Here is a 23283-nt window from a genome sequence, read left to right on the forward strand (position 1 = left end):
GGAACAGCTGGGTGCTCCCTGCTAACAACGGTGGATTGAACAACTGGAAAGCAGAGGATGTGATCTCCTTTGATCAGGAGTAAATGCCATTTCCTGTTTTCTTTGTGTATATTGTGCAAAGATAAAAGTGGTTCCTGAACAATCGAACCATGAGCTTGAAAGCCGTGTGCCTTAGCACAACGGTCCTTCTATAAAAAGGGTTTGTCATATCATGATTATGTGCATTCAATAAAATCATGGGATGCTTGCATGTTCAAAATTTTGTGATCCTTTTTCTTTCTTTATTCGCTTTCAAATAGCTATGTTTTTCTCTTCATACACACTCACATATCTACCATGCAGATTCACATACACGCTGGATCCAGTCAATAACGACTCTGCTATTGCCCGTCATGACTTTGAAAATCCGATCTACCAAACTGAGGACGAAAGTGAGGAAGATTGTGAAGTGCCAAGAGAAATTGCAAGACTTCTAGAACAAGAAGAAAAAGCCATACAGCCTCATGAGGAGCCGATTGAGGTCATCAACTTGGGCAGTGACGAAGAAAAGAAAGAGGTCAGAATTGGGGCTGACTTAGAAAACAGTGTCAAGCAAAGACTGATTCAATTGTTGCAAGACTACGCCGAGATATTCGCCTGGTCTTATCAAGATATGCCTGGCCTTGACACAGACATTGTAGTTCATCGCCTGCCAATCAAAGAAGGAAGCACTCCGGTCAAACAGAGACTGCGAAGGAGTAAGCCTGATATGTCAAAAAAGATCAAAGACGAGGTTGAAAAACAATTCAATGCCGGATTCCTAAAAGTTGTAAGTTATCCTCCTTGGATAGCTAACATCGTGCCTGTACCCAAAAAAGACGGGAAAGTCAGAATGTGTGTAGACTACAGAGATCTGAACCGGGCAAGCCCTAAAGATGATTTCCCTTTACCGCACATCGATGTACTAGTTGACAATACCGCACAATGCAAGGTATTCTCCTTTATGGACGGATTCTCAGGGTACAATCAAATCAAGATGGCACCCGAAGACATGGAAAAAACAACCTTCACAACTCCCTGGGGAACCTTTTGTTACAAAGTAATGCCCTTTGGTCTAAAAAATGCTGGAGCTACCTACCAACGAGCAATGGTAACACTATTTCATGATATGATTCATCAGGAAATAGAGGTGTATGTCGATGACATGATCGCAAAATCCAACACCGAAGAAGAACATTTGAGTCATTTACACAAGCTGTTTGACAGACTCAAGAAATACAGATTACGACTGAACCCGAACAAGTGTACCTTTGGAGTAAGATCCGGTAAACTCTTAGGTTTCATCGTCAGCAGTAAAGGTATTGAGGTTGATCCTGCCAAGGTCAAAGCCATTCAAGAAATGCCTATACCCCGTACCGAGAAACAAGTCAGAGGATTCTTGGGACGTCTAAACTACATAGCCAGATTCATTGCCCATATGACTCCTACTTGTGTGCCAATCTTCAAATTACTGAAGAAAGATCAAGTGGAAAGATGGAATGACAAATGCCAGTTAGCCTTTGATAAAATCAAAGAATACCTTCAAAAACCGCCAATCTTGTTACCTCCTGTGGAAGGCAGACCTCTGATAATGTACCTAACTGTGTTAGAAGATTCAATGGGGTGTGTACTCGGACAACATGACGATTCCGGTCAAAAGGAGCACGCAATCTACTATCTTAGCAAAAAGTTTACCGATTGTGAAACAAGATACTCACTACTCGAAAAAACTTGCTGTGCCTTAGCATGGGCGGCTCGCCGACTAAGACAGTATATGCTAAATCACACCACTTTCCTGATCTCCAAGATGGATCCAATCAAATACGTGTTCGAAAAACCTGCTCTCTCTGGAAGGATTGCAAGATGGCAAATGATCCTAACAGAATATGACATTCAATACACTTCGCAAAAAGCAATCAAAGGAAGTGTGGTAGCTGATCATTTAGCTCATCAAGCAGTAGATGATTATCAGGCATTGAACTTTGACTTCCCAGACGAAGACATTATGCTAGTCAATGACTACAAACAACCAGGATCCCGATGGACTATGGTTTTTGACGGAGCTTCTAATGCGCTCGGCAATGGCATCGGAGCTGTGATCATTTCCCCCACAGGAGGTCATACACCCTTCACCGCCAGATTGTGTTTCAATTGCACCAACAATATAGCCGAATACGAAGCATGCATTCTGGGCCTCAAAGCTGCAATTGATCTAAAAATCAAATTCCTTGAAGTCTACGGAGACTCGGCCTTGGTAATCTACCAAGTCAAAGGGGAATGGGACACAAAGCACCCAAATCTAATTCCATACAAAGAACATGTGTTGAGTTTGATTCCTTACTTCGAGGAGATCACTTTCGAACACATCCCACGCGAAGAAAATCAACTAGCTGATGCCTTAGCTACCATGTCATCCATGTTCAAAGTCAATTGGGACGACGAAGCTCCTATGATCACCATTTACAGGCAAGACGAACCAGCCTATTGCAATGAGATCGATACCAAACAAATGGAAGACAAATCATGGTTCCATGAAATACAAAGGTATCTCGAAACCCAGGAGTACCCTGAAGGGGCATCTATTAACGACAGAAAGTTTCTAAGGAGATTTGCCTCCAAATTCTTCCTAAGCAATGGAACTTTGTACAAGCGCAACCATGACTCGACTTTACTTCGTTGCGTAAATAAGAAGGAAGCAGAACAAATCATGGAAGACATACACAATGGTACCTTCGGTACTCATTCCAACGGACATACAATGGCTAAAAAGATCTTGAGAGCAGGTTACTACTGGTCTACCATGGAGACAGATTGCCATCATCATTCCAAAACTTGTCACAAATGCCAGATATATGCCGACAAAGTGCATGTACCTCCAGTTCCATTAAACGTTCTGACGGCTCCTTGGCCTTTCGCAATGTGGGGTATTGATATGATTGGAGAAATCAAACCTACTGCTTCCAACGGACATCGCTTTATCCTGGTCGCTATTGACTACTTCACAAAGTGGGTAGAGGCAGCTTCATATGCTTCTGTTACCAAGAATGTGGTAGCCAGGTTTATCAAGCACAATCTCATTTGTCGGTACGGCATCCCCGAAAGGATCATCACTGACAATGGCACGAATCTAAACAACAAAATGATTACTGAACTCTGCACGCAGTTCCAGATCAAACATCATAATTCTTCTCCATATCGACCAAAGATGAACGGCGCTGTCGAAGCCGCCAACAAAAACATCAAGAAAATCATACAAAAGATGACAGTAACCTACAAAGACTGGCATGAGATGTTACCTTTTGCTCTTCATGGTTATCGCACATCTGCGCGTACTTCAACAGGGGCAACTCCGTTCTCGTTAGTCTACGGTATGGAAGCAGTTCTCCCAATCGAAATCCAGATTCCTTCCTTAAGGATCATGAAAGAAGCCGATCTAGACGAAGACGATTGGATTCAAACTCGATTCGACCAAATACACTTGATCGATGAGGAAAGACTTGCAGCTATCTGTCATGGCCAGCTATACCAAAAGCGCATGATCAAAGCATTCAACAAGAAAGTCAAAAGTCAAGCATACCAAACTGGTGGCTTGGTTATCAAACGCATCATCTTACCACAAGGTGATCCCAGAGGCAAATGGACCCCCACCTACGAGGGACCATTCATAATCAAGAAAATATTCTCCGGCGGTGCCATGTTGCTTACCACCATGGATGGCGAGGATTTCCCACACCCTGTGAATGCGGACATAGTCAAAAAGTACTTCGCTTAAAAAAAAAAAAATACAGCTCGCTAAGTTGAAAACCTGAAAGGGCAACTTAGGCAAAAATGAGCGTCTCGGTGGATTGAAAACCCGAAAGGGCGATCCAGGCAAAAATTAGAGACAAAACAAATATAATCCCGGTAGGCTGAAAACCTGAAAGGGCAGCCTAGGCAAAAATTAGGGAATAAAGCATACAACTATGTCCCGCTCAGCTGCCTACTCACCGACAAGGTTCAACACCTCAAAGACACCAATCAGTCCAATCACTTTCTTCCAACAAGTGAGGGATGAGATGCTCGAGGACAGATTGGCAATAGCAGAATTGAAACTTGACTGGATCGTTCTCACATAGCTATTTCTTTTCATAAATACTTTTCAAAACTTTCTGACAATTTCCTACTTCTAGGATTGTTGTCTCCCTATACTAATCCGCCTATCACGGCACCTTTTCAAAAATCAATGCAGCTTATAACTAACATTTTCATTTTTTCTGTTTTGAATACGCGAGCATCCCAATGATATTTTGAATGAACATATGCATTTGAATATGATTGATGTTTACCAGGAAAAACAGGAATAGCATTCCGGACATGTCCCAATTATTTGGACATTATCCTAAACCAGCATCAGAAGGAAGTTTTCCCAATGGAGACACATTCCTCAACAAATCCCTCAAAAAGATTCTTCTTTCGAAAGAAGTCTTATTCCCCAGCAGGGTTGTTCCAGATTACTGTCTTCAGAAGGTGTGATCTCCGCACCCAAACTTGGTCAGATAGTGCATCGGAGGATTATGCATTTTCCTCATTCCCATTTGAAAGGGCATCAGAACTTCCAGTTACCTTTGGTTCCCCAAGCAGTAGTCAAAGATCCTTCAATAGAACATCCTGGTTCTCAAAGAATTTCCCCAACCCAGGGTACTCAAGCGAGACAGAAGATCATCAACAACCACGATGCCTTCACTTCCAAATGGCTAGCAGGGATTTATTTTCCCAATCACAATGCCTTCATTTCTTGACGACTAAGCTGGGATTTATTTTCCCAATCAGGAGCTTGACACGCTCTAAGCTGCATAAACCATGCATCACATTCACACTCATATTCACATTCATAATCATGCATCATACGCATATTCATACACAACATAACTTGCATATTTCTCCTCTAGCTCGAGGATCTCATATCATACATGCATCATAGACATCGCATATTATTAACTTGATTTTTCAGGTAGACAGATGTCTTCAGCAAAGATGTTCTCACTCACATGCAGTGTTCATCCTGAATCTTATTCAGACAAGCAGTCCTTTCAGATACAATCAAACCAAAGATTCACTCTGAAGAACTCTCATTTTCAACTCATTGCTAGTCTAAGGCGATACCTCAGACGGTTCCAGAACGATCTAGCATTTCAGATCTAAGGCGATACCTCCGACGGTTCCAGAACGATCTAGCATTTCAGATCTAAGGCGATACCTCAGACGGTTCCAGAACGATCTAACATTGCAGATCTAAGGCGATACCTCCGACGGTTCCAGAACGATCTAGCATTTCAGATCTAAGGCGTAACCTCCGACGGTTCCAGAACGATCTAACATTGCAGATCTAAAGTGATACCTCAGACGGTTCCACAATGATCAACTTTCAAATCCTTCATCAAGATATAATCAACGGATTCATTCTGGTGAACAAACCATCAACACATTTTCCAGGTGGCATCCGAAAACCCATCTCAGGTAATGTTTCAATCTGCCAACAACATTTCACAGACAACATTCAAAAGCAACTTCCAACATCTCTGCTGATCAAGGTAAGTGCAAATTTTCAGGGCATCTATTTATTCAATCATCTTCTACCTTCAGATTTCAGACAATCTCTTCAGGTTTAAGAAGATTGAATAGGGGCAACTGTTATACCCCAAAATTTGCCCCCATCTTTTTTTTAAGAAAACTTCAATCTGAAAATTAAGAGTTTCATATAAACATGGATTTTTATTTCAAATATCCTAAAACATATGAAGTGCTTAAATTTCAGAATTTCTCTTACACAGTAACTTGGCTAACAGTGGAATTTATTCTTACGCAAACGCCAAATGCTGTTCATTACACCACAAATACTATTTATTTATTTTACAAATAAATAGTACTAACACAGTTCATGCAGGGTTAAATTTTTTTTGCAGGCGCAAAAGCAGGAAACTCGCACTGTACTGGTAACAATTGTTTTTGGTTTCCCACTAACTTTTGTACTATATTCCATTATTTTCAAAATCTTTTCAAATCTCTTTTTCAAAAATCAAATCTTAACTTGTGTGTTTTCTGCCAGTCAAATATTTCTATTGCTGTGCAGTAAACAATTTTCAGGTTATTATCGGTAATTTTGCCCGCATACCGTAAATACCAGTTATTTATTATGTTTCTGTTTCTAACAAGTCATGTAAATAAATTTTCATGCTTCACATATAACAAAAAAACAAAAATAACAACAAAAAAAAAAAAGAAAATTAACTTTGACAGTTGATTTTTTTACTTTAACTGCTGCTTCAGTACACGAACAGTCGGTTGACAGACAAACTGCAGACAGTACAATTCACAGTGATTTGTACAATCAATCAAATCAATCATTCACAATTCAAATTTCCAAGATTTTTGTGTTAGAAGTCTTCTGAATATCACATGATTAGCAGAAACTCAGCACTGCACAAAAATCAGGTACGCTTAACTGCCTCCTACACAAACAGTCCCTAATCAGGGTTTTTCTTGTTTTAACAGGAGCAACAAGTTTTGAGAGCTCAAATGGATTTCATATACATCCATACATCTCAAAGTACCATCATACAAATTTTCAAACTTCAATTCACTCAGACGCACCGTCAGCAGCTCAAACAGTCAACAGACGACCCGTTTGACCAAAAAAGTCAACTGACAGTCAAAAATGAAATTTTTTGTCAAAGTCCATATTTTGTCAAAGGATTCAACATTTGATCATTGGATGATCATAATTCATCAAGGAAAGATCAAAAATCAACAAAACCCTAAGATTCAAAATTAGGGTTTTTGCCTGAAAAGTCAACTCAACTTTGACTGATCATAACTCTCTCATCCTTCATCCAAAAAATTCAAACCAAAGCTTGTTTTGAAGGAAATTCAATTATCTTTCAAATGCCATTGATCCCATGGTCATTGGATTCACCATTTGAAAAATATGATCAAAGACATTACAGGTCATTTTCAAAGTCAACAAAAAGACACTTTTTTCAAAAGGACACACAAGGAGCTTCAAAAATCATTTTGACATGAGACCAAAGACATTGGTTAGAGGACTCTTTGAGGTTTCCAAAAAGTGCAAGATCTCCTTCATATGACAAAAATTGAAGGATTTACACCTTGTTGAAGTTGGCTAAATTTTGGAAAATGCATGAAACCAACATTGTTCAAAATGGTATTTTTTCCAAATGGGGCCAAGTTTTCAGCATTCAAACATCACTTCCATGTTATAATGGGCCTCCCACGACCAAGACAAAGCCCACATCATTTTTTCTCCATTTTTTGATTTAATTTTATCATTTAAGATTAAATTAAAAAGGAAAAAAGGAAGGATAAATCATAGCTTATTTTCTAAGCTAAAAGCTCACACATGTGGCTTAATTATGCAGCAAGGAAACCCATAAGTCAAGAGGTGTGGAGATCAAGCAATGGTGGCTTAAATTTTAAGCTTGAAAAGTCAAAAATTCAACAAAGCTCATGAATACTTCTTAGCTTATTTTCTAAGCACTCCATGGCTTATATAAAGGCAAGAATACTTCACAAACAAGAGAGAGCCAAGACACCCACGAAAATATAGCAAGCATAGCATAGAAACACATCAAACTTCTCTCAAAATTCCATAACTTTGTAATTTTCAATTTCATATTTCCAATCAATATCAATACAAAACAATCATTCCAATCATCTTCTAAGATCATATAAAGTAAGAACAAGCCCTTTGTGTGGTCCCATGAGAGTCGTATCACATGCATAAATGTTGTTCATATTCATACATGATCAACTTTCGTTTTCATATATTTAACTGACCTCAATATAAACTAATCATTCTAATAAGTTAATGAGGTCCTATAAGGCAGGTCTGGGCTTTAACATGTTGGTTTCCACGTGAATATTGCTTAACACCATTAACAAGTGTTCTTACATGCTTAAGCTTCAAACTCTTCGAATCCCTAGATACAGCGCCCAAACAGCAAAACTAACACCACCATCGTGTTCAGGAGGTGATTTTAAGTAGATCTGGGTCATTTGTTTTTATCTCTAACGTTTATTTTTGCAGGTGTGAGAAGCTACCAAAATTGACATTTTACTGTACAAATAAGGGAGGTTAAAAACCCCCGCTATCTGTTTAAAAAATAAAGGAGCTGAAGGTTGAAGACGACCACGCGTCCCAGCGTGGTTCGCCAGTCAACTTGTCTCCGTCCACACAAGCAACATGGGTCCCACGTTGACTTATCCAAGCTGACAGATCCCACGCAAGCAGCACATGCACATTACCATGTGACTCAAAATCTCAGCCCTTGATCTCCACTGAAAGCATATCCAACGCACCAGATCAAGCAGTCCATACCATGCACTTTCCAGCCCATCACACCTGATAAGTATCCCTTTTATTTTCTATTTTATTTTCTATTTTATTTTAATTTCTTTGCAAAATTAATTAAAAATAGTTTTAAAAATTCAAAAAATCCCACAAAAAAATATTTTAGACTTCTAAAAATATATATTATTTTCTGAAATAAAAATATTTTATTTTCTTCAAAATTTCAATATTTTGTATAATTAATTAGTATATATTTATATATTTGCTTTTTAATTATTCTAACCAATCAAAAAATCATAAAAAAAATTGTTCTTAATGTTAAAAATTATTTATATATTATAAACTAATTTTGTACATATTTTGAATAATTTTATCTTTAAGTTTTAATTATTTGTATAATTATTTATATAATTATGTTCTAATTAACTTAAAAAATCCAAAAACAATTTCAAAAATTCCAAAAAAAATTAATTTTGTTCTAAAATCAATTAACAAACATTTTGTACATATTTTTAAACTTATTTGCTAGGTTTAATCATATTTCCATCTTTTCTTTATTTTAAATTAATTAATAATGCATTAATTATATTTAAAATAAATCACAAAAATACAAAAATATGCCTTTTATTTCTTGCAATTTAAAATTCCTAGATAAATGTATAGGATGTCAAATTCATGTAAATAGGCTAGTTTACATTTCCCGCACAATCGATGTAATAGCGTAGATTTACTTTCTGCACTTTACATTTCCGCACTTTAATTTCCAGCACCCATATAAACTGCGTGTATGTCAAAGATAAAACTGAACCGTTAGATCACTAACTTCAAAGATAAATATCTGAATTCAGTCACAATCACATTTGCACCTCCTAGGGTAACCCCTTTTCAATCTTTTCAAAATCAAAGTTACATCTCTATTGTTTCGAGTACAAAATCGAACCTTTTGTTTGTATCCGACGAATGGATAGATTTTTAAAGGGAACAAGGATAAAGACCTCCTAACTCAGGGTAGACCTCCTAGTTTGCTTGCTCAAAATCAAAACAAACAAAATTCTCATACACTGTTGTTTTTCAAAACAAATTTTCCAAAAGACAATATTTTGTATACATCCAAACACGGATCATTACAAAATTAACGATCTTTTCAAAACATCTTTCGAAAGATAAACAAGCATTTGTATATATCCGCACAAGGATCATTACAAATTCTATTTGCAAAGGTATTTCAAAAACACAGGTAAAGCATTCCGAATCAATTGAAAAGTAAAGCAAATGAGCTAAGCAAACTAAAGAGCCCATGGATAACCATGGATACAAAGGGTGCTAACACCTTCCCTTTGTATAACCTACCCCCTTACCCAGAATCTCTCAAAGGTCTTTTTTCTGTTTCTTTTATAAACCTTTCCTTCATTGGATAAAATAAAAGGTCGGTGGCGACTCTGTAAACTTTTTCAAAAGTGACGCGAAAGCGTCCGATCGACAAAAAAGGAGTCAGTTCACGTATCCCACACCACGGAGGGGTATGGCCCGAAAGGACGGCCCACAGTTCCTATGAAATTTAAACATTTTATGAAACTTTTTAAATTTTAAACTGAAATGTTAATATCAAATTGATTAGTATTATTGAACACAAAACAACACAAAAAATGTAACTATTATACAAGACGCACAACAAGTATACAACATGTATAAAATAAGAGACACACAAAGGGAAGCATAACATATTGGATAACATTGAACCAAATTCTACTTTATATTGTCTACTAATTAGTTCAATCTTATCCAATAAGTTAAACTTATCTTTGTCTTGTCTTGTTCACATTAATCAATGTTTTTTCCAATCCAATAAATTGGTAAAAATATTTTTGAAAACTTTGAGAAACTTTAACAAAGACTGTATTTATAGAGAGAGGATTTATAATATAATAATATAATTGTTATAATAAGAAAAAATTTAGAGAAAGACATTACCTGCTCCTCCTGATGTGTCCATGCTTGAATTGAAACGTGAAAGTGACGTAGAGGGGAAAAAGAAATATGAACAGTATAAAGAGAGGAGCAGACTGCTCTGATTAGTTTTTTTTTAATTTTTATTCTAAGTTATAAATAATTAATTGGGTTGGATCTTTTTGGGCCATTAGGTATTCATCTGGTTTAATTTTTACACCCTTATTTTTATTAATTTTGCCCTTGGTTCCATTTAAAAATCGGCTATTATATTAAGGAAAATACAAAGCAAATAGGGGTTGAGCCCGGGCGCATGTCCGGACTCGCCGGGCTATAGAACCGCCCCTGAACTAAATGAATCCATTCAGCAATTTTATGAAATAATTAGCTTATCCAAGTCATGACTAAATTCGAGACAACATATTGAAAAATCACTTTTTGGCCACTTTCATGAATTAAGTCATTACCTGAGTCAGAAGGCACTAAATTAATTCACGACCTGAGTCGGAAGTAGGGTTGTTTTTGGTCCGGACCAGTTCGGGTATCCAAGATCCCGAGAGTTGGACCGAACATTTAATCGGGTAAACTGAGACCGCACCAAAATAGTGTTGGTTAAATTTTTAAGCCGAAACCGATCCAGTACCTTCGGGTAAACCGAGACCAGACCAGATACTTGAGGAATTGGTATTGAAAATCGGAACCGGACCGATAATTTCGGATCGGGTATCCAGACCACCCGATTTAGAGAGAGAAAAAATGAAAATTTTAAGCAAAATACACATAATCAACTCACATCATTTTCTCATTCCAATTTGAGTATTTGACATTTGACATTCACATTACATTTGATCAAAATTCACATAATAAGTCACATGTTCAAAATAGAAAGTTGATGCAAATAATTAAAACGTGTTCAAACATAAGTTATGCAAATTTTGTTTTAAAAAAAAACACAAAATATCATTACATTTGTTAATGCCTCCGAACAATCTCATCATTGGCATTGCAATTATATCTTCAAATTGTTGTTGTAGAAGAAGCGACAACTGGATCCTCACCAAATTGATATGCTAAAGGTTCATCTTGTGGTTCTTCAAGCTACAAAAGTAAAAGGATAACTTCATAAGCAAAAGTAATATAATTATTCAATTAAAATAGACCATCCATAATCAAAGATTACTTACAATGCTAGCAGTGCAACCCTTTTTAATTCCATACTTCTCCTTTACCCAATCACCCCCACAAAGAACCATTTCAACTGTCTTAGTTTCCATTGAAGATCGTTTCTGATCAATAACCCTTTTACCAGCACTAAAAGTTGTTTCAAAAGCAACAGTTGTAACTGGAACATTTAGAATATCCTTTGCCAATTTACTAAGAACAGGATACTTGGCTTCATTCCCTATCCACCATGTTAAAACATCAAACTTAGTTTTACGGGGAACTTTCAAGGGAGGCTCCTCAAGATATAATTCAAGATCAGATTTTGAATTAATGTTACCAACAATAGTTTCTAAAAACATTTCAAAACTCCTCCTTCCCAATCCATAACTAGACCCAACCTCTAGAGTCTCAGATACAGGGACATTCTCAACATTAGTTCCATATGTATCTTGATACAATTGGAATAAAGACTTTAAGTTGGTTGAGGTTACTAAAGATTTTTCGCCTCCCAAAATGCTAAGTGAGAAATTATGACCAACATGTGAGGTTGGCCAGCAGTCAAGAACAAAATTCTAGTCGAAGGCCTTTTGACTAAACAATTGAGTCACTAAGAAGAATGTTATTGTGCTCGAAGAACAAGACTTAGCAAGATTATGTTACATGGGCAAGATATTGCTAGTCGAAGTCGAAGGAAATTCAAAAGTTTGGATAGGATCAGATGGTTTCTACTTTGAAACACGTGGAAGGCAGATAGACATGGTCGAGACACGTGTCAGTGGCTCGTCAGTCGACCATTAGGACGGTTGTAGTTTAGAAATCTATATAAGCGTGTGTATTTTAGGGTTTTGGGGTGGCAATTTACATGGAGAAAAGTACTCAATCTCTGCAAATAAGTGAGAAATGAGTGTTGTTTTCTGAAATGTACGTATGTATACCAATTTATGATTTTTATGCAATGATTTTACTTTAAAGTCTTAAAGTCCTTTTTTCTCCTTGCATTTTTCATTGTTTTCAGTGTCTGTATTTATCTTTATTGTTCTTAAATTCCTTGTCTCCTCTTTAATTCATACCCTTTAAGGTTATTCAATACTTGGTCAAACCACATTTAAAATAAACATTGTGCAATATAGTTCTAAGATTATCTAGTTGATCTTGCTCGTAACCTTTAATAAGAGACTAGCGATTGCTTGCCAGAAATCTGGGTAAACAAATTGGCACACCTGGTGGGATCCTTTGTGCTGATGTTTATTGTTTTTTGTTTTAAATACGCTTATTAATACTGATCGTACCTGATCAGAAGAGTCGTCAAGGCCTGCTCGGATGCTGGGTCTTCGTGAAGTGAGAGGGGGGTGTACCTGCAAGGTACTCCGATGCCAAAGTGAGTAGAGGAGCAAAGGAGAGCAAGTACTAGCTAAGGTTAGAAGAGAATTGAATACCTGACCCTCTACTGAGAGAGGGTATTTATAGCCCCCAGCGCTGGGCCATGATCACGCTAGTGGACTGGATTTCCAGGCCCAACTAGGAGACTGCCAGGTTTCCTAGGCGGAAATATCGGAGGTGCGTGATGCCCTCTGTCCTGGTTAACCGCTCCGGAATCCAAGGGAGACGCGGTCTTATAGGGGCCACGTGGACTCCGTAGTATTCGGAGGATTGAGTATGGAGGAGTCCCACGAGGAGCAGGGTCCTTGGCGAGGAGGGCGCTCGCGGGGAGCATGGTCCTCGATAGGGATGTCGGCGAGGAGCACCTTTGCCGAGCAAGCGGGCGACGAGCACCATTTCACGTGATGGAGGGTGCAACCTGGTTTGGGCCTCGAAGGTCCAGTGGGCCGAAAGTGGATTGGGCCAAGTCTTGGCCCAGTCCAGAACAGGAGCCCCCCAAGTCGGAGTTCCGAGGAAGGAGCTTCGAGTTCTATTGTGAGTACTCGGCGCTGTGGTGGTCCTCGTCCGCTGTTGACTGTCCGAGCGCCATCATCTCGAGGAGGGGTCGATAAGTCGCGCGTGGGTGACACTCGCTGACATGGCAGGGTAATGATTGCCTAGGGGTAGGAGGCGGCGCCTAGGGAATCTGTGTCAGCCGAGGTGACGCTTCGTATTCCGGGCAAAACCCCCTATAAAAGGGAGTAAAATCCCTCATTTGGGAATTTTTCTGCTCCCCGTTGTATGCTCGGCATCTAGGTCAATCTGCAAACCCAGCTTCTGCCAGCGTTTCTTCAGCAATCGAGTTTCTCCGAGATCATGTCTCAATCAGGTGCGTTTGAGTTTTCTTTCTGGTTTAGAATGTCTTTCGTTTAACTTTATTGAGGATCTACGTAGTGATTCTACTGTTTTTGCCGTCTAAGTCGGCTAACAGATGCAAGAAACTGACTTTCTCCTCGGGTTATTCATGCGATGCCCGGGGGATGTCAACGTAGACTTTGTACTTTTACTGATTCTGTTCGACCTCTTTACGCCCTAGCCCGTCAAATTCATATACTGGCCGGCAACGTTGAGTTGTCGGTCGACTTATTCATAATTATGCCCGATGTACTCTAGGGTTCTTCATGCCTTGCCGGGCTAGATCCGAGCATTCGTGTTTCATTCATTAAGTTAGTCTTTTCTCGGGCGAAGACCTTGGCCGAGGATCAACGAATTCTTCGAGGGGGTTTGGTCGGTGGCTTTATTGCTCGCCGTTTCACCCTTTCACTTGCATCGCGGTGGAAGGGTGGATTTGATGATCATCGAATTCACTATTTCCTTCTGCGTGCAGGTGAATCAGGCTAGGGGTCCAGCTCGGGTCTAGTTCTAGTTCTAGCTCGTGGGGTGGTTCGTATACCACGACCGCGAGCAGCTCTGAAGTTGAGGTAGTGGAGGTTGAGAGCTCGCACCTTACCGGGATAGAAGAGGGCGACGAGGAAGGGGTGCTCTCGGGATCTGATGAGGAGAGTCATTTAACTCCGCTTTTTGAATATGACTTCGAGGTGGACCTAGATTGGGTGGCCGAGGAGCCTCAGCTCGAGGTGTCCCGATATACTGAATCACTGGTCGGTGCTTTTCGTGAGGTAGAAGATCGAGGGCCCAGTGACGAATTGAATTTCCAGGTGATCTGCCCGAGGGCCGAGGAGCGTATTTGTTCCCACTTCCCTGGGGATAGCTTTGCTATGTACGAGTATGTTTTCAGGGAGCTAGGGTTTCGCTTGCCTTTCACCAGTTTCCAAATTTCGCTATTGGCCCGTCTTGCGTTGGCTCCGTCCCAATTGCATCCGAAAGCCTTTGCTTTCATGCGGGCTTTCGAGATTGTCTGCGACTACCTGGGCATCGGAGCTACGACCGACTTGTTCTGGCGTTGCTTCCGGGTGCAACAGAAGATGGCGGACGGGCGCTTTAGCTGGGTTTCCTTTAGGAACGCCGATCGGAAGCTTTTCAAAATGTATGTCGACTCGGTCAAGGACTTCAAAGACCGTTATTACATTATCCGCTTGCATAGCCGGGCAGCGTATACTTCGCTGTCAAAGATGATGACAGTGTGCGGCGAGAATGGTATCCCGGAAAGGGACGAGGAAGGGAAAGTCAGGACTAGGCTTTGCAGTGTGTTCCCTTTTGTCTAGTGGAAAGGCCACTTCAACTTCCCCCCTAAGTACTATGCTCGGGATGACGGGGATCTAGACGAGCAAGACACGGCGTCGTATCTCCGTCTCTGTCAGTGGGTGGACAGCTTTAGTCTTAGCCAGTGGGTGACGAGGACGGGGGAGCCCATTTATGACGAGGAGGGCGTGCCGAAGACTGAGGTTCGGGCCATTAACAATAAGGCTCTCCTGACGTGTAGGACGCCGGCGGAAACCAAGGCGTTGTTAGGTGGATGTTTCATCCTTTATTTTGATTTTTCAGTTAATGCTCTTCGCTAACTGTTTGTTTTGTATTTCAGATGCTATGCCAGTGAAGGAGGACAAGGTCCTGAAGGCGGCCCAGGATGGAAGGAGGATCCGGGCGTTAAAAAACAAGAATCGGGGGGTGGGTTCAGGTGAACATTCCGGCTCTGCTGGTTCTCCTTTGGTGATCCCGGAAGGGGGGACGCCGAAGAGGCAGCGTCGGTCGGAGATGTCCCGAGAAGATCCACCAGTCATGGGAGCTGAGCGCGGATTTGTACTCCCTCCTTGCTTCAAAGAGGGTCAGTTTTTCGAGAAGTTTCCTCTATCCATCTCTCCAGATGAAACGCGCCGAGTTGAGGAGATGTCTTCCCCGGCCCGGCTAAAGCAGTTGGCCAGCGACAGCGCTGCTGTAATGAGGGTTGTCGGAATGACTCAAATGTTTGCCAAAGGGGGTGCTGCTTCTGCTGAGGTCCTGCAGAAGGCGGAGGACGACAAGAAAGCCGCTGAGGAGGAAGCTGCCCGGCAAAAATCTCTTCGGGAGAAGATAAAAAAAAAGATGGAGGATCTTTTGAAGCAGAAAAATGAGGAGGTAGAGGAAGAGAAGAAGAAGGTTGCTGAACTCGAACAGGCTTGGGAGCCGACTGCCGAAGAATCCTCGGATGTGGCGGCCTTGAGGTCGAGGGCCGAGTTTGTCGAGAAGATTGACGACTTGAAGATCGAGCTTGCCGACATGGCCGAGGAGGGATTCAAGTGTGCCGTTCAGCAGTTGAAACTTCCGAATCCGGGTCTGAAGACGGACAACATTGGAATTTCGACCAGGATCGTGGACGACCATCTGGTGCCCGGGACACCCGATGACGAGTGAGCTTGTTTGGGGCCTGCGTGCCTTTGTCTTCTTGGCCTGCGCGCCGTTTTTTGATCTTTAAGATTTTTGGGGCTTATGCCCGGTATATTTGGGGCCTGCGTGCCCGACATTTTGTTGTAACATTTGGACATCACCGGCCAGTCTGATCGGCTTTTATTAATATGCCTTTTATGTTTGATTACCGTCTTGTTCATTTAGAGTGTTTTACTTTGTTGCTTGTTCGTGGACCCGGGTTATGTTTGTTCCTGGGAGATATTTCAGTACTTAGGAATTTTCGTAATTATTTATTGCTTCTGCTCGGACCAAGGTTGATTGCCCGGGCGTGTGGTGTACGGATCGGGGTGCGCAGAGCGGGTGTGCGCTATTAGCGGGCACGAGACCGCGGTCGGGGCCAAGTGCTCGCGGCGTGAACGATCCCATCGTGAGCTGGGGTTCTGCCGTGCAGGTATTTCCGCGGAGGACCTAGGTGTAGAATCCGCCGTGTAGTCGGTTTTTCCATTTGACTGAGAAATCCGACCGTTGCTGTCGTGGAGCCTCGCGTTCGTACCAATGACGCGGGTCCGTGCCCGGCTATCGCCTGTGTTCGGTGTGGCTATCCGGGAAGTGTTAGGTCGTGTTCTAACTATAGTAGCGTCTGAGTTTTTCAGCGTTCCAAGGTCGAGCAAGTTTTTCTCCGAGGAGATTCTCGAGGTAATACGCGCCATTCTCGGTTTTATCATAAACTCGGTATGGGCCTTCCCAATTGGGGGCTAGTTTGCCCTCGCGCGAGTCTTTCATGTTTCTGCGGAGCACTAGGGCGCCGACTTCGAATTCGCGCTTGACAACTTTGGCGTTGTGGCGGAGAGCTATCTGTTGTTTTAATTTGGCTTCTCGGAGGGAAGACGCTGCTGGGATCTCTTCGACCAGGTCGAGTTCTTCCCTCATGGCTTCGTCGTTGAGCTCTTCCTCGAGGGGGAATTCTGTCCGCCGAGAGGGTTCGCGGATTTCTACGGGGATCACGGCCTCGGTGCCGTAAGTTAGCCTGAATGGAGTCTCGCCCGTGCTCGAGTGGGGCGTCGTCCTATATGCCCATAGTACACTGTGTAGTTCTTCGACCCAGGCTTTTTTAGCTTCGCCGAGTCTCCTATTCAGTCCTCGGAGGATGACTCGGTTGGTTGCCTCGGCTTGCCCGTTCGTCTGTGGATGCTCGACTGAAGTGAAATGTTGTTTTGTGCCGATCTTGGCCACAAACTCTTGGAATTTTTTGTCAGTGAATTGGGTGCCGTTGTCGGTGATTATGGCCTGGGGTACGCCGAACCGGGCGAGTATGTTTCGTTTGTAGAAACGGAGCACGTTTTGAGACGTGATCTTGGCGAGCGCTTCGGCTTCTATCCATTTCGTGAAGTAATCCACGACAACCACTAGATATTTGTTTTGGTATGACCCGACCGGGAAAGGCCCGAGGAGGTCCATTCCGCAGGTGGAGAAGGGCCAGGGCGAGGAGAGGGATTTAAGCTCGTTCGGGGGAGCCAGGTGCATGTCGGCGTGGCGTTGACACTTGTCGCATTTCTGGACATGTTTCCTGGCGTCTAACTGCATGGTCGGCCAGTAGTAACCGGCCCTGAGGGCCTTTCGTGCTAATGATCGGCCGCCGAGGTGCTGACCGTTGATCCCTTCGTGAAGCTCTTGGAGTATTTCGAGCGCTTGGGAGGCGTCGACACATTTAAGGAGAGGAATGGAGAAGCCTCGTCGGTATAATTTGTTTTCGATGACAGTGTACGAGCAGGCTCGCGCTTTTAATAGCTGAAGCTTCCTTTGGGTCGGCGGGAAGTTCGTTTTTCGTGAGGAAGTTGTACACCGGGGTCATCCAGCAATGGTCGTCCCCGATAGCGAAAACTTGTGGAGTTTGGGCGCTTTTGTCTATGCTGGGCCTGGACAGGATTTCCTGGATTACCGACTTGTTTCCACCCTTTTTTCTTGTGCTCGCGAGTTTGGATAATATGTCGGCGCGTGAGTTATGTTCCCGTGGAATATGCTCGACCTCTGCTTTGGCGAATCTTTTCATTTTTTCTTTGACGAGCATGAGATACTCGGCTAGTGTGTCGTTTTTGGCTTGGTAATCGCCGCTGACTTGGGATGCGACGAGTTGGGAGTCGGTATAGATCATGACTTCGCGAGCACCCACGTCCTCGGCGAGGCGTAGGCCTGCCAGGAGAGCCTCGTATTCGGCCTGGTTGTTTGATGTGGTGAAAGATAAGACCAAGGATACTTCGATGACGAGCCCCTCGTCGTTTTCTAGGATTATTCCGGCTCCGCTTCCCGTGTTGCTCGAGGCTCCATCTACGTAGATGGTCCATTTGTTTTCGGTGGGAGCCGGGCAGCTAGAGATTGAGGTCATCTCGGCAATAAAATCGGCGAGCGCTTGAGCTTTGAGCGCCTTTCTTCCCTCGTATTGGATATCGAATTCGGATAGCTCGAGGGACCATCTTAGCATCCTCCCGGCCATGTCTGGTCGGCTGAGGAGTTGCTTGATGGGTTGGTCTGTCCGGACGACAATGGTGTGGGCGAGAAAATAGTATCTCAGCCTCCTGGCGGCCGTTATTAGGGCCAACGCAACTTTCTCTATCTGCTGGTATCGCACCTCGGGCCCTTGTAGGGCTTTGCTCGTGAAGTATACGGGCTTCTGTCCGCCTTCCGTTTCTCGGATTAAGGCCGCGCTGGCCGCCTCGTTCGAGACAGCCAGGTAGAGATATAGGATCTCGTTGCCATCTGGTCGGGATAGGACGGGCGGTTTGGAAAGTACTTGTTTGAGGTGAGATAATGCCCGATCGCACTCCTCGGACCATTCGAAGGTCGCCTCTTTCTGAAGCAACTTAAAAAATGGGAGGGCATGCTGGGCGGATTTTGCGACGAAGCGGGATAGTGCTGTGAGCATCCCGTTTAGTACTTGGATAGATTTTTTATTGTTAGGGGTAGGAAGTTCCGAGAACGCTTGGCATTTATCCGGGTTGGCTTCTATTCCTCGCTCGGTTAGGTAGAATCCGAGGAACTTGCTCGCCCGTACTCTAAAGGTGCACTTCTCTGGGTTAAAACGCATCTTGCAGGATCTGGCCTGCTCGAACACCCGTTCAAGATGTGCCGTGTGGTCGGCGTCTTCTCGAGATTTGACGATCATGTCGTCCATATATACCTCGAGGGTGTCGCCGATCTCTCCTCGAAAAACCTTGTTCATCATCCGCTGGTATGTGGCTCCGGCGTTCTTGAGTCCGAAGGGCATTACGTTGTAGTAATAATTGCCTGACTCGATCATGAACGCCGTGCACTGCTTGTCGCATCTCGCCATGGGGATTTGATTGTAACCTGAATAAGCATCCATAAACGACAATAATTTATAGCCGGCCGAGTTGTCGACCAGCCTATCAATATTAGGCAATGGGTATGCATCTTTGGGGCATGCCCGGTTAACATCAGTATAATCAACACACATTCTCCATTTTCCATTAGATTTTTTGACTAGTACAACGTTTGAGAGCCAAGTTGAATACTTGGCCTCGAAAATAAAATTTGCCTCTAGGAGGACTTTTACAGCTTTCTCGGCAGCCTCTGCTTTCTCGGGAGACTGCCGACGCCTACGTTGAACTACTGCTTTTGCGGTCGGATTGATGGAGAGTGTGTGGCAGGCGACCTCAGGGTCGAGTCCGGGCATCTCTGCTGCGCTCCAGGCGAACAAGTCGGCGTTGTTCCTCAGGCAAGCTATGAGCTGTTTCCTCGGTGTATCCGGGATGTTCTTGCCGATCTTCACAGCCTTGTCGGGGTTGTCACCCAGAGGAATGAGCTCGAAATCCCCGTCTGGAATGGGCTGGATAGGGTGAGCTGTCTTCGGTTGCGGCTCTTCGCCGTTCTTCAGCTCCTCTTCTGTGAAACGAGCGTCGAGGTCGACTGAGCTGATGTCTGTTGTCGTCTGCCGATCTTCAGGAGGGGATTTATCTTCAGCCCTTGGTTTTTTGTTGGAGCTGGAGGGTGGGGCGATCAGCTCCAGTCCCTTTACTGATGCGTCGAATATCCTCCTAGCAGCTTCGATGTCGGCATTGACAGTGACTACTCGTCCCCTCTTCGTATAGAACTTTATCTTCAAGTGAACGGTTGAGGGGACGGCAGTGAGTTCGGCCAGAGTGGGGCGCCCGATGATGCAGTTGTAGAGGGTCTTGCAGTTTATCACCAAGAACCGTGTCTTGACTTGCCTGGAGGCTTACCCCTCCCCGAAGGAGACGAGTAGTTCGACGTAACCCCACGGCTTTGTGGTCGTTCCGTTGAATCCTTGGAGGTCGGAGCCCACGTAAGGAGTGAGATGTGAGTCGTCCAGCTGTAAGGTTTGGAAGAGGTGGGAGTACATGATGTCGACCGAGCTTCCCTCGTCGACCAGGACCCGACGGACGTCGAAGTTCGCCATCCTTGCTCGCACGAGCAGCAGGATTGTGGCGTTCGGGGCGCCGCCGGGCAGTTCCTCCAGGTAGAAAGTGATCGGTTCTGACCTCCCTTTAAACCTCCTCAGGGTTGGGGTCAGGTCCGTGGTGGCGCTGATCAACTCGTCGAACTTCCTTTTCACTGAGCCGATTGTGAGGGAGCCAGGGTCCCCGCCGTTGGATATCAGCATTGCTGTCGGGAACCCTTCCCAGACGCTGAGGGCAGATGTCACTCCGACCGAGGGTATGAATTCTTCTGGTCGGGTGACGGATAACGCCACCTGCAGCGGCCTGGCGTTCGGCGAGTTGCCCTCGTCGGAGCTCCGACGGTCATTCCTTCTGGGAGGGTCTCCTTTCCTTGTGTACTTAGAAAGGTGACCCTCTTTAATCAGTGTCTCGATGGCGTCCTTCAGGTGTATTCACTCGTCCGTCAGGTGCCCGTGGCTCTTGTGATACTTGCAGTATTTGGACTTGTCGGTCCCCGGCCGGGAGGGATTCGGCTTCGGGGGCCTGATGTTGGAGTTTTTGAACTCGGTGTTTATGCACTCGGCCAGGATCTTCTCCCGTGAAACTTTCAGGGGGGTATAGTCGTTGAAGCGTCCTGCTGGCCCTCTGCGTTCCTTCGCGTCGCGGGACCTGTCGTCCCTCTTTCTCTCGTTTGCTCGGGGTGCGACAGACGGGTCTTGGCTCGAGCTCCGAGCAGCACCATTTCCCCTTGATGCTTTGACTGCGGCCGCTTCGTCTTCCTCGAAGGAGATGAAAGCCTGCGCCCTTTTCAAGATGGCGTTCATAGATCGCATTTTTTCGATCTTTATCGCTTTCCTGAATTCGCTGCCGGGGAGGAGCCCTCGCTCGAGGAGATACCTTTTCATGTAATCGGTCGTCTCTACTTGAACGGCCTCCTTGTTGAATCTGTCGAGGTAGTCTCGGAGAGGTTCGTTGGTCCCTTGGACCACAGCTTCGAGGTTTGCCTCTGATTTCGGTTGACGGCGGGAAGCAGTGAAGTGGCTCAGGAAGAGTTCCTTGAGCTCGGCCCAAGACTTGATGGAGTTAGGAGGGAGATTCCTGTACCAGGTCATTGCTCCCTTCCGGAGCGTGGTCGGGAAGATCCGACATTTGATGGAGCCGTGGACGACGTGATACTCCATGACGGCCTCCAGGTTCCTGATGTGATCGTCGGGATTTGTGGTCCCGTCGTACGCATCCAAAGTCGGGGGTTTTTCCATTCCTCGGGGGAGGCGAGCCCTTCGGATGCTTTCGGACAAATGGCTGCGGAATTCTTCCTCGTCGCTGGCGCTCGGAGAGACCGAGCGCGTGCTACGCCGGGCGGGTTCCTCCTTGCGAGGTTCCCTTCTTTTCCTGGTGAGCCTTCTTTCCTCTCTGTCGGGAGAAGGGCTCTCCTCCTCTGTGGGGTCAGGCCTCCGATTTTTCTTGCTCTTTCGCGGAGGGGAGCGCGAGTAGGACCTCTGGCGGCGGGATCTTTTCGGTGGAGATCGCGAGGAGGATGGCGAGCGTCGGCGAGTCCTCCTAGGCGGGGAGCGCGAAGAGGAGGAACGCGATCGACGGTGCCTCCGCGGGGGAGAACGATGACGATGCCTCTTTTCCAGTTTCTCAATCCGTTCGCCCTGGAGTCGGATGAGGCGGTTGGTCCGCTGCAGCTCTTTGAGGATGACGAGGGTTGCGGAGTCGGTTCCCCCACGGGCATCTGTAGCATCCTGAGCTTGCCTATGGTGAGTTCTTGGTCTTTCAAGGTAACGGGTGGAGGAGGAGGCAGTCTGCCCGTCCCTGGGGTCAGTCTCGTGTTGGATGCGAGCCAGCGGTTGTTCGGGCTGTGTTTGGACCAACTCGGTGTTCCGATCGTTCCGAGCTGTTTCCTCTCCGTTGTTCTGAGGTTGGAACTGCTCGGTCTCGTCATTCTGAGCTTGCTCGACGTGCTGAGGCGGTGGCCTTCTGGCGGATTGGGGGGTCTCATGACCTGACCTCCCATTCCCTTCAGCAGAGCGCCGTCGTCCCCCCCGTCGGTGCAGAGCCGGGGTAGATTCCTCGATCATCTCCGTGAGACGGAAAGGATCGGGGGTCGGGACGAGGACGGTGTTGTTGTTGTTGCCGGCCATGACGATCGAAGGATGGATTAGCTTTGATCTTTGTTTCTTTAAAGAAGGGGGAGCTTGTTTCCCACAGACGGCGCCACTGATCGTACCTGATCAGAAGAGTCGTCAAGGCCTGCTCGGATGCTGGGTCTTCGTGAAGTGAGAGGGGGGTGTACCTGCAAGGTACTCCGATGCCAAAGTGAGTAGAGGAGCAAAGGAGAGCAAGTACTAGCTAAGGTTAGAAGAGAATTGAATACCTGACCCTCTACTGAGAGAGGGTATTTATAGCCCCCAGCGCTGGGCCATGATCACGCTAGTGGACTGGATTTCCAGGCCCAACTAGGAGACTGCCAGGTTTCCTAGGCGGAAATATCGGAGGTGCGTGATGCCCTCTGTCCTGGTTAACCGTTCCGGAATCCAAGGGAGACGCGGTCTTATAGGGGCCACGTGGACTCCGTAGTATTCGGAGGATTGAGTATGGAGGAGTCCCACGAGGAGCAGGGTCCTTGGCGAGGAGGGCGCTCGCGGGGAGCATGGTCCTCGATAGGGATGTCGGCGAGGAGCA

General features: G+C 44.7%; 2 protein-coding genes across 2 annotated transcripts; both read right to left on the bottom strand.

The window, feature by feature from the left end:
• Positions 1 to 11329: 11329 nt before the first annotated feature.
• LOC131656761 (zinc finger BED domain-containing protein DAYSLEEPER-like) lies at positions 11330 to 11835 on the bottom strand. Its single transcript, XM_058926381.1, has 2 exons — positions 11497 to 11835; positions 11330 to 11410 (listed from the first exon to the last, which is right to left on the bottom strand). Exons 1-2 carry the CDS (start codon positions 11833 to 11835, stop codon positions 11330 to 11332), a joined length of 420 nt encoding a protein of 139 aa, XP_058782364.1.
• A 9212-nt stretch (positions 11836 to 21047) lies between these two features.
• On the bottom strand, positions 21048 to 22742 carry LOC131656779 (uncharacterized). The gene has a single exon (XM_058926389.1). It carries the CDS (start codon positions 22740 to 22742, stop codon positions 21048 to 21050), a length of 1695 nt encoding a protein of 564 aa, XP_058782372.1.
• Positions 22743 to 23283: the final 541 nt, after the last annotated feature.

Source organism: Vicia villosa, linkage group LG3 (assembly GCF_029867415.1).
Source record: "Vicia villosa cultivar HV-30 ecotype Madison, WI linkage group LG3, Vvil1.0, whole genome shotgun sequence".
NCBI classification, from domain to species: domain Eukaryota; kingdom Viridiplantae; phylum Streptophyta; class Magnoliopsida; order Fabales; family Fabaceae; genus Vicia; species Vicia villosa.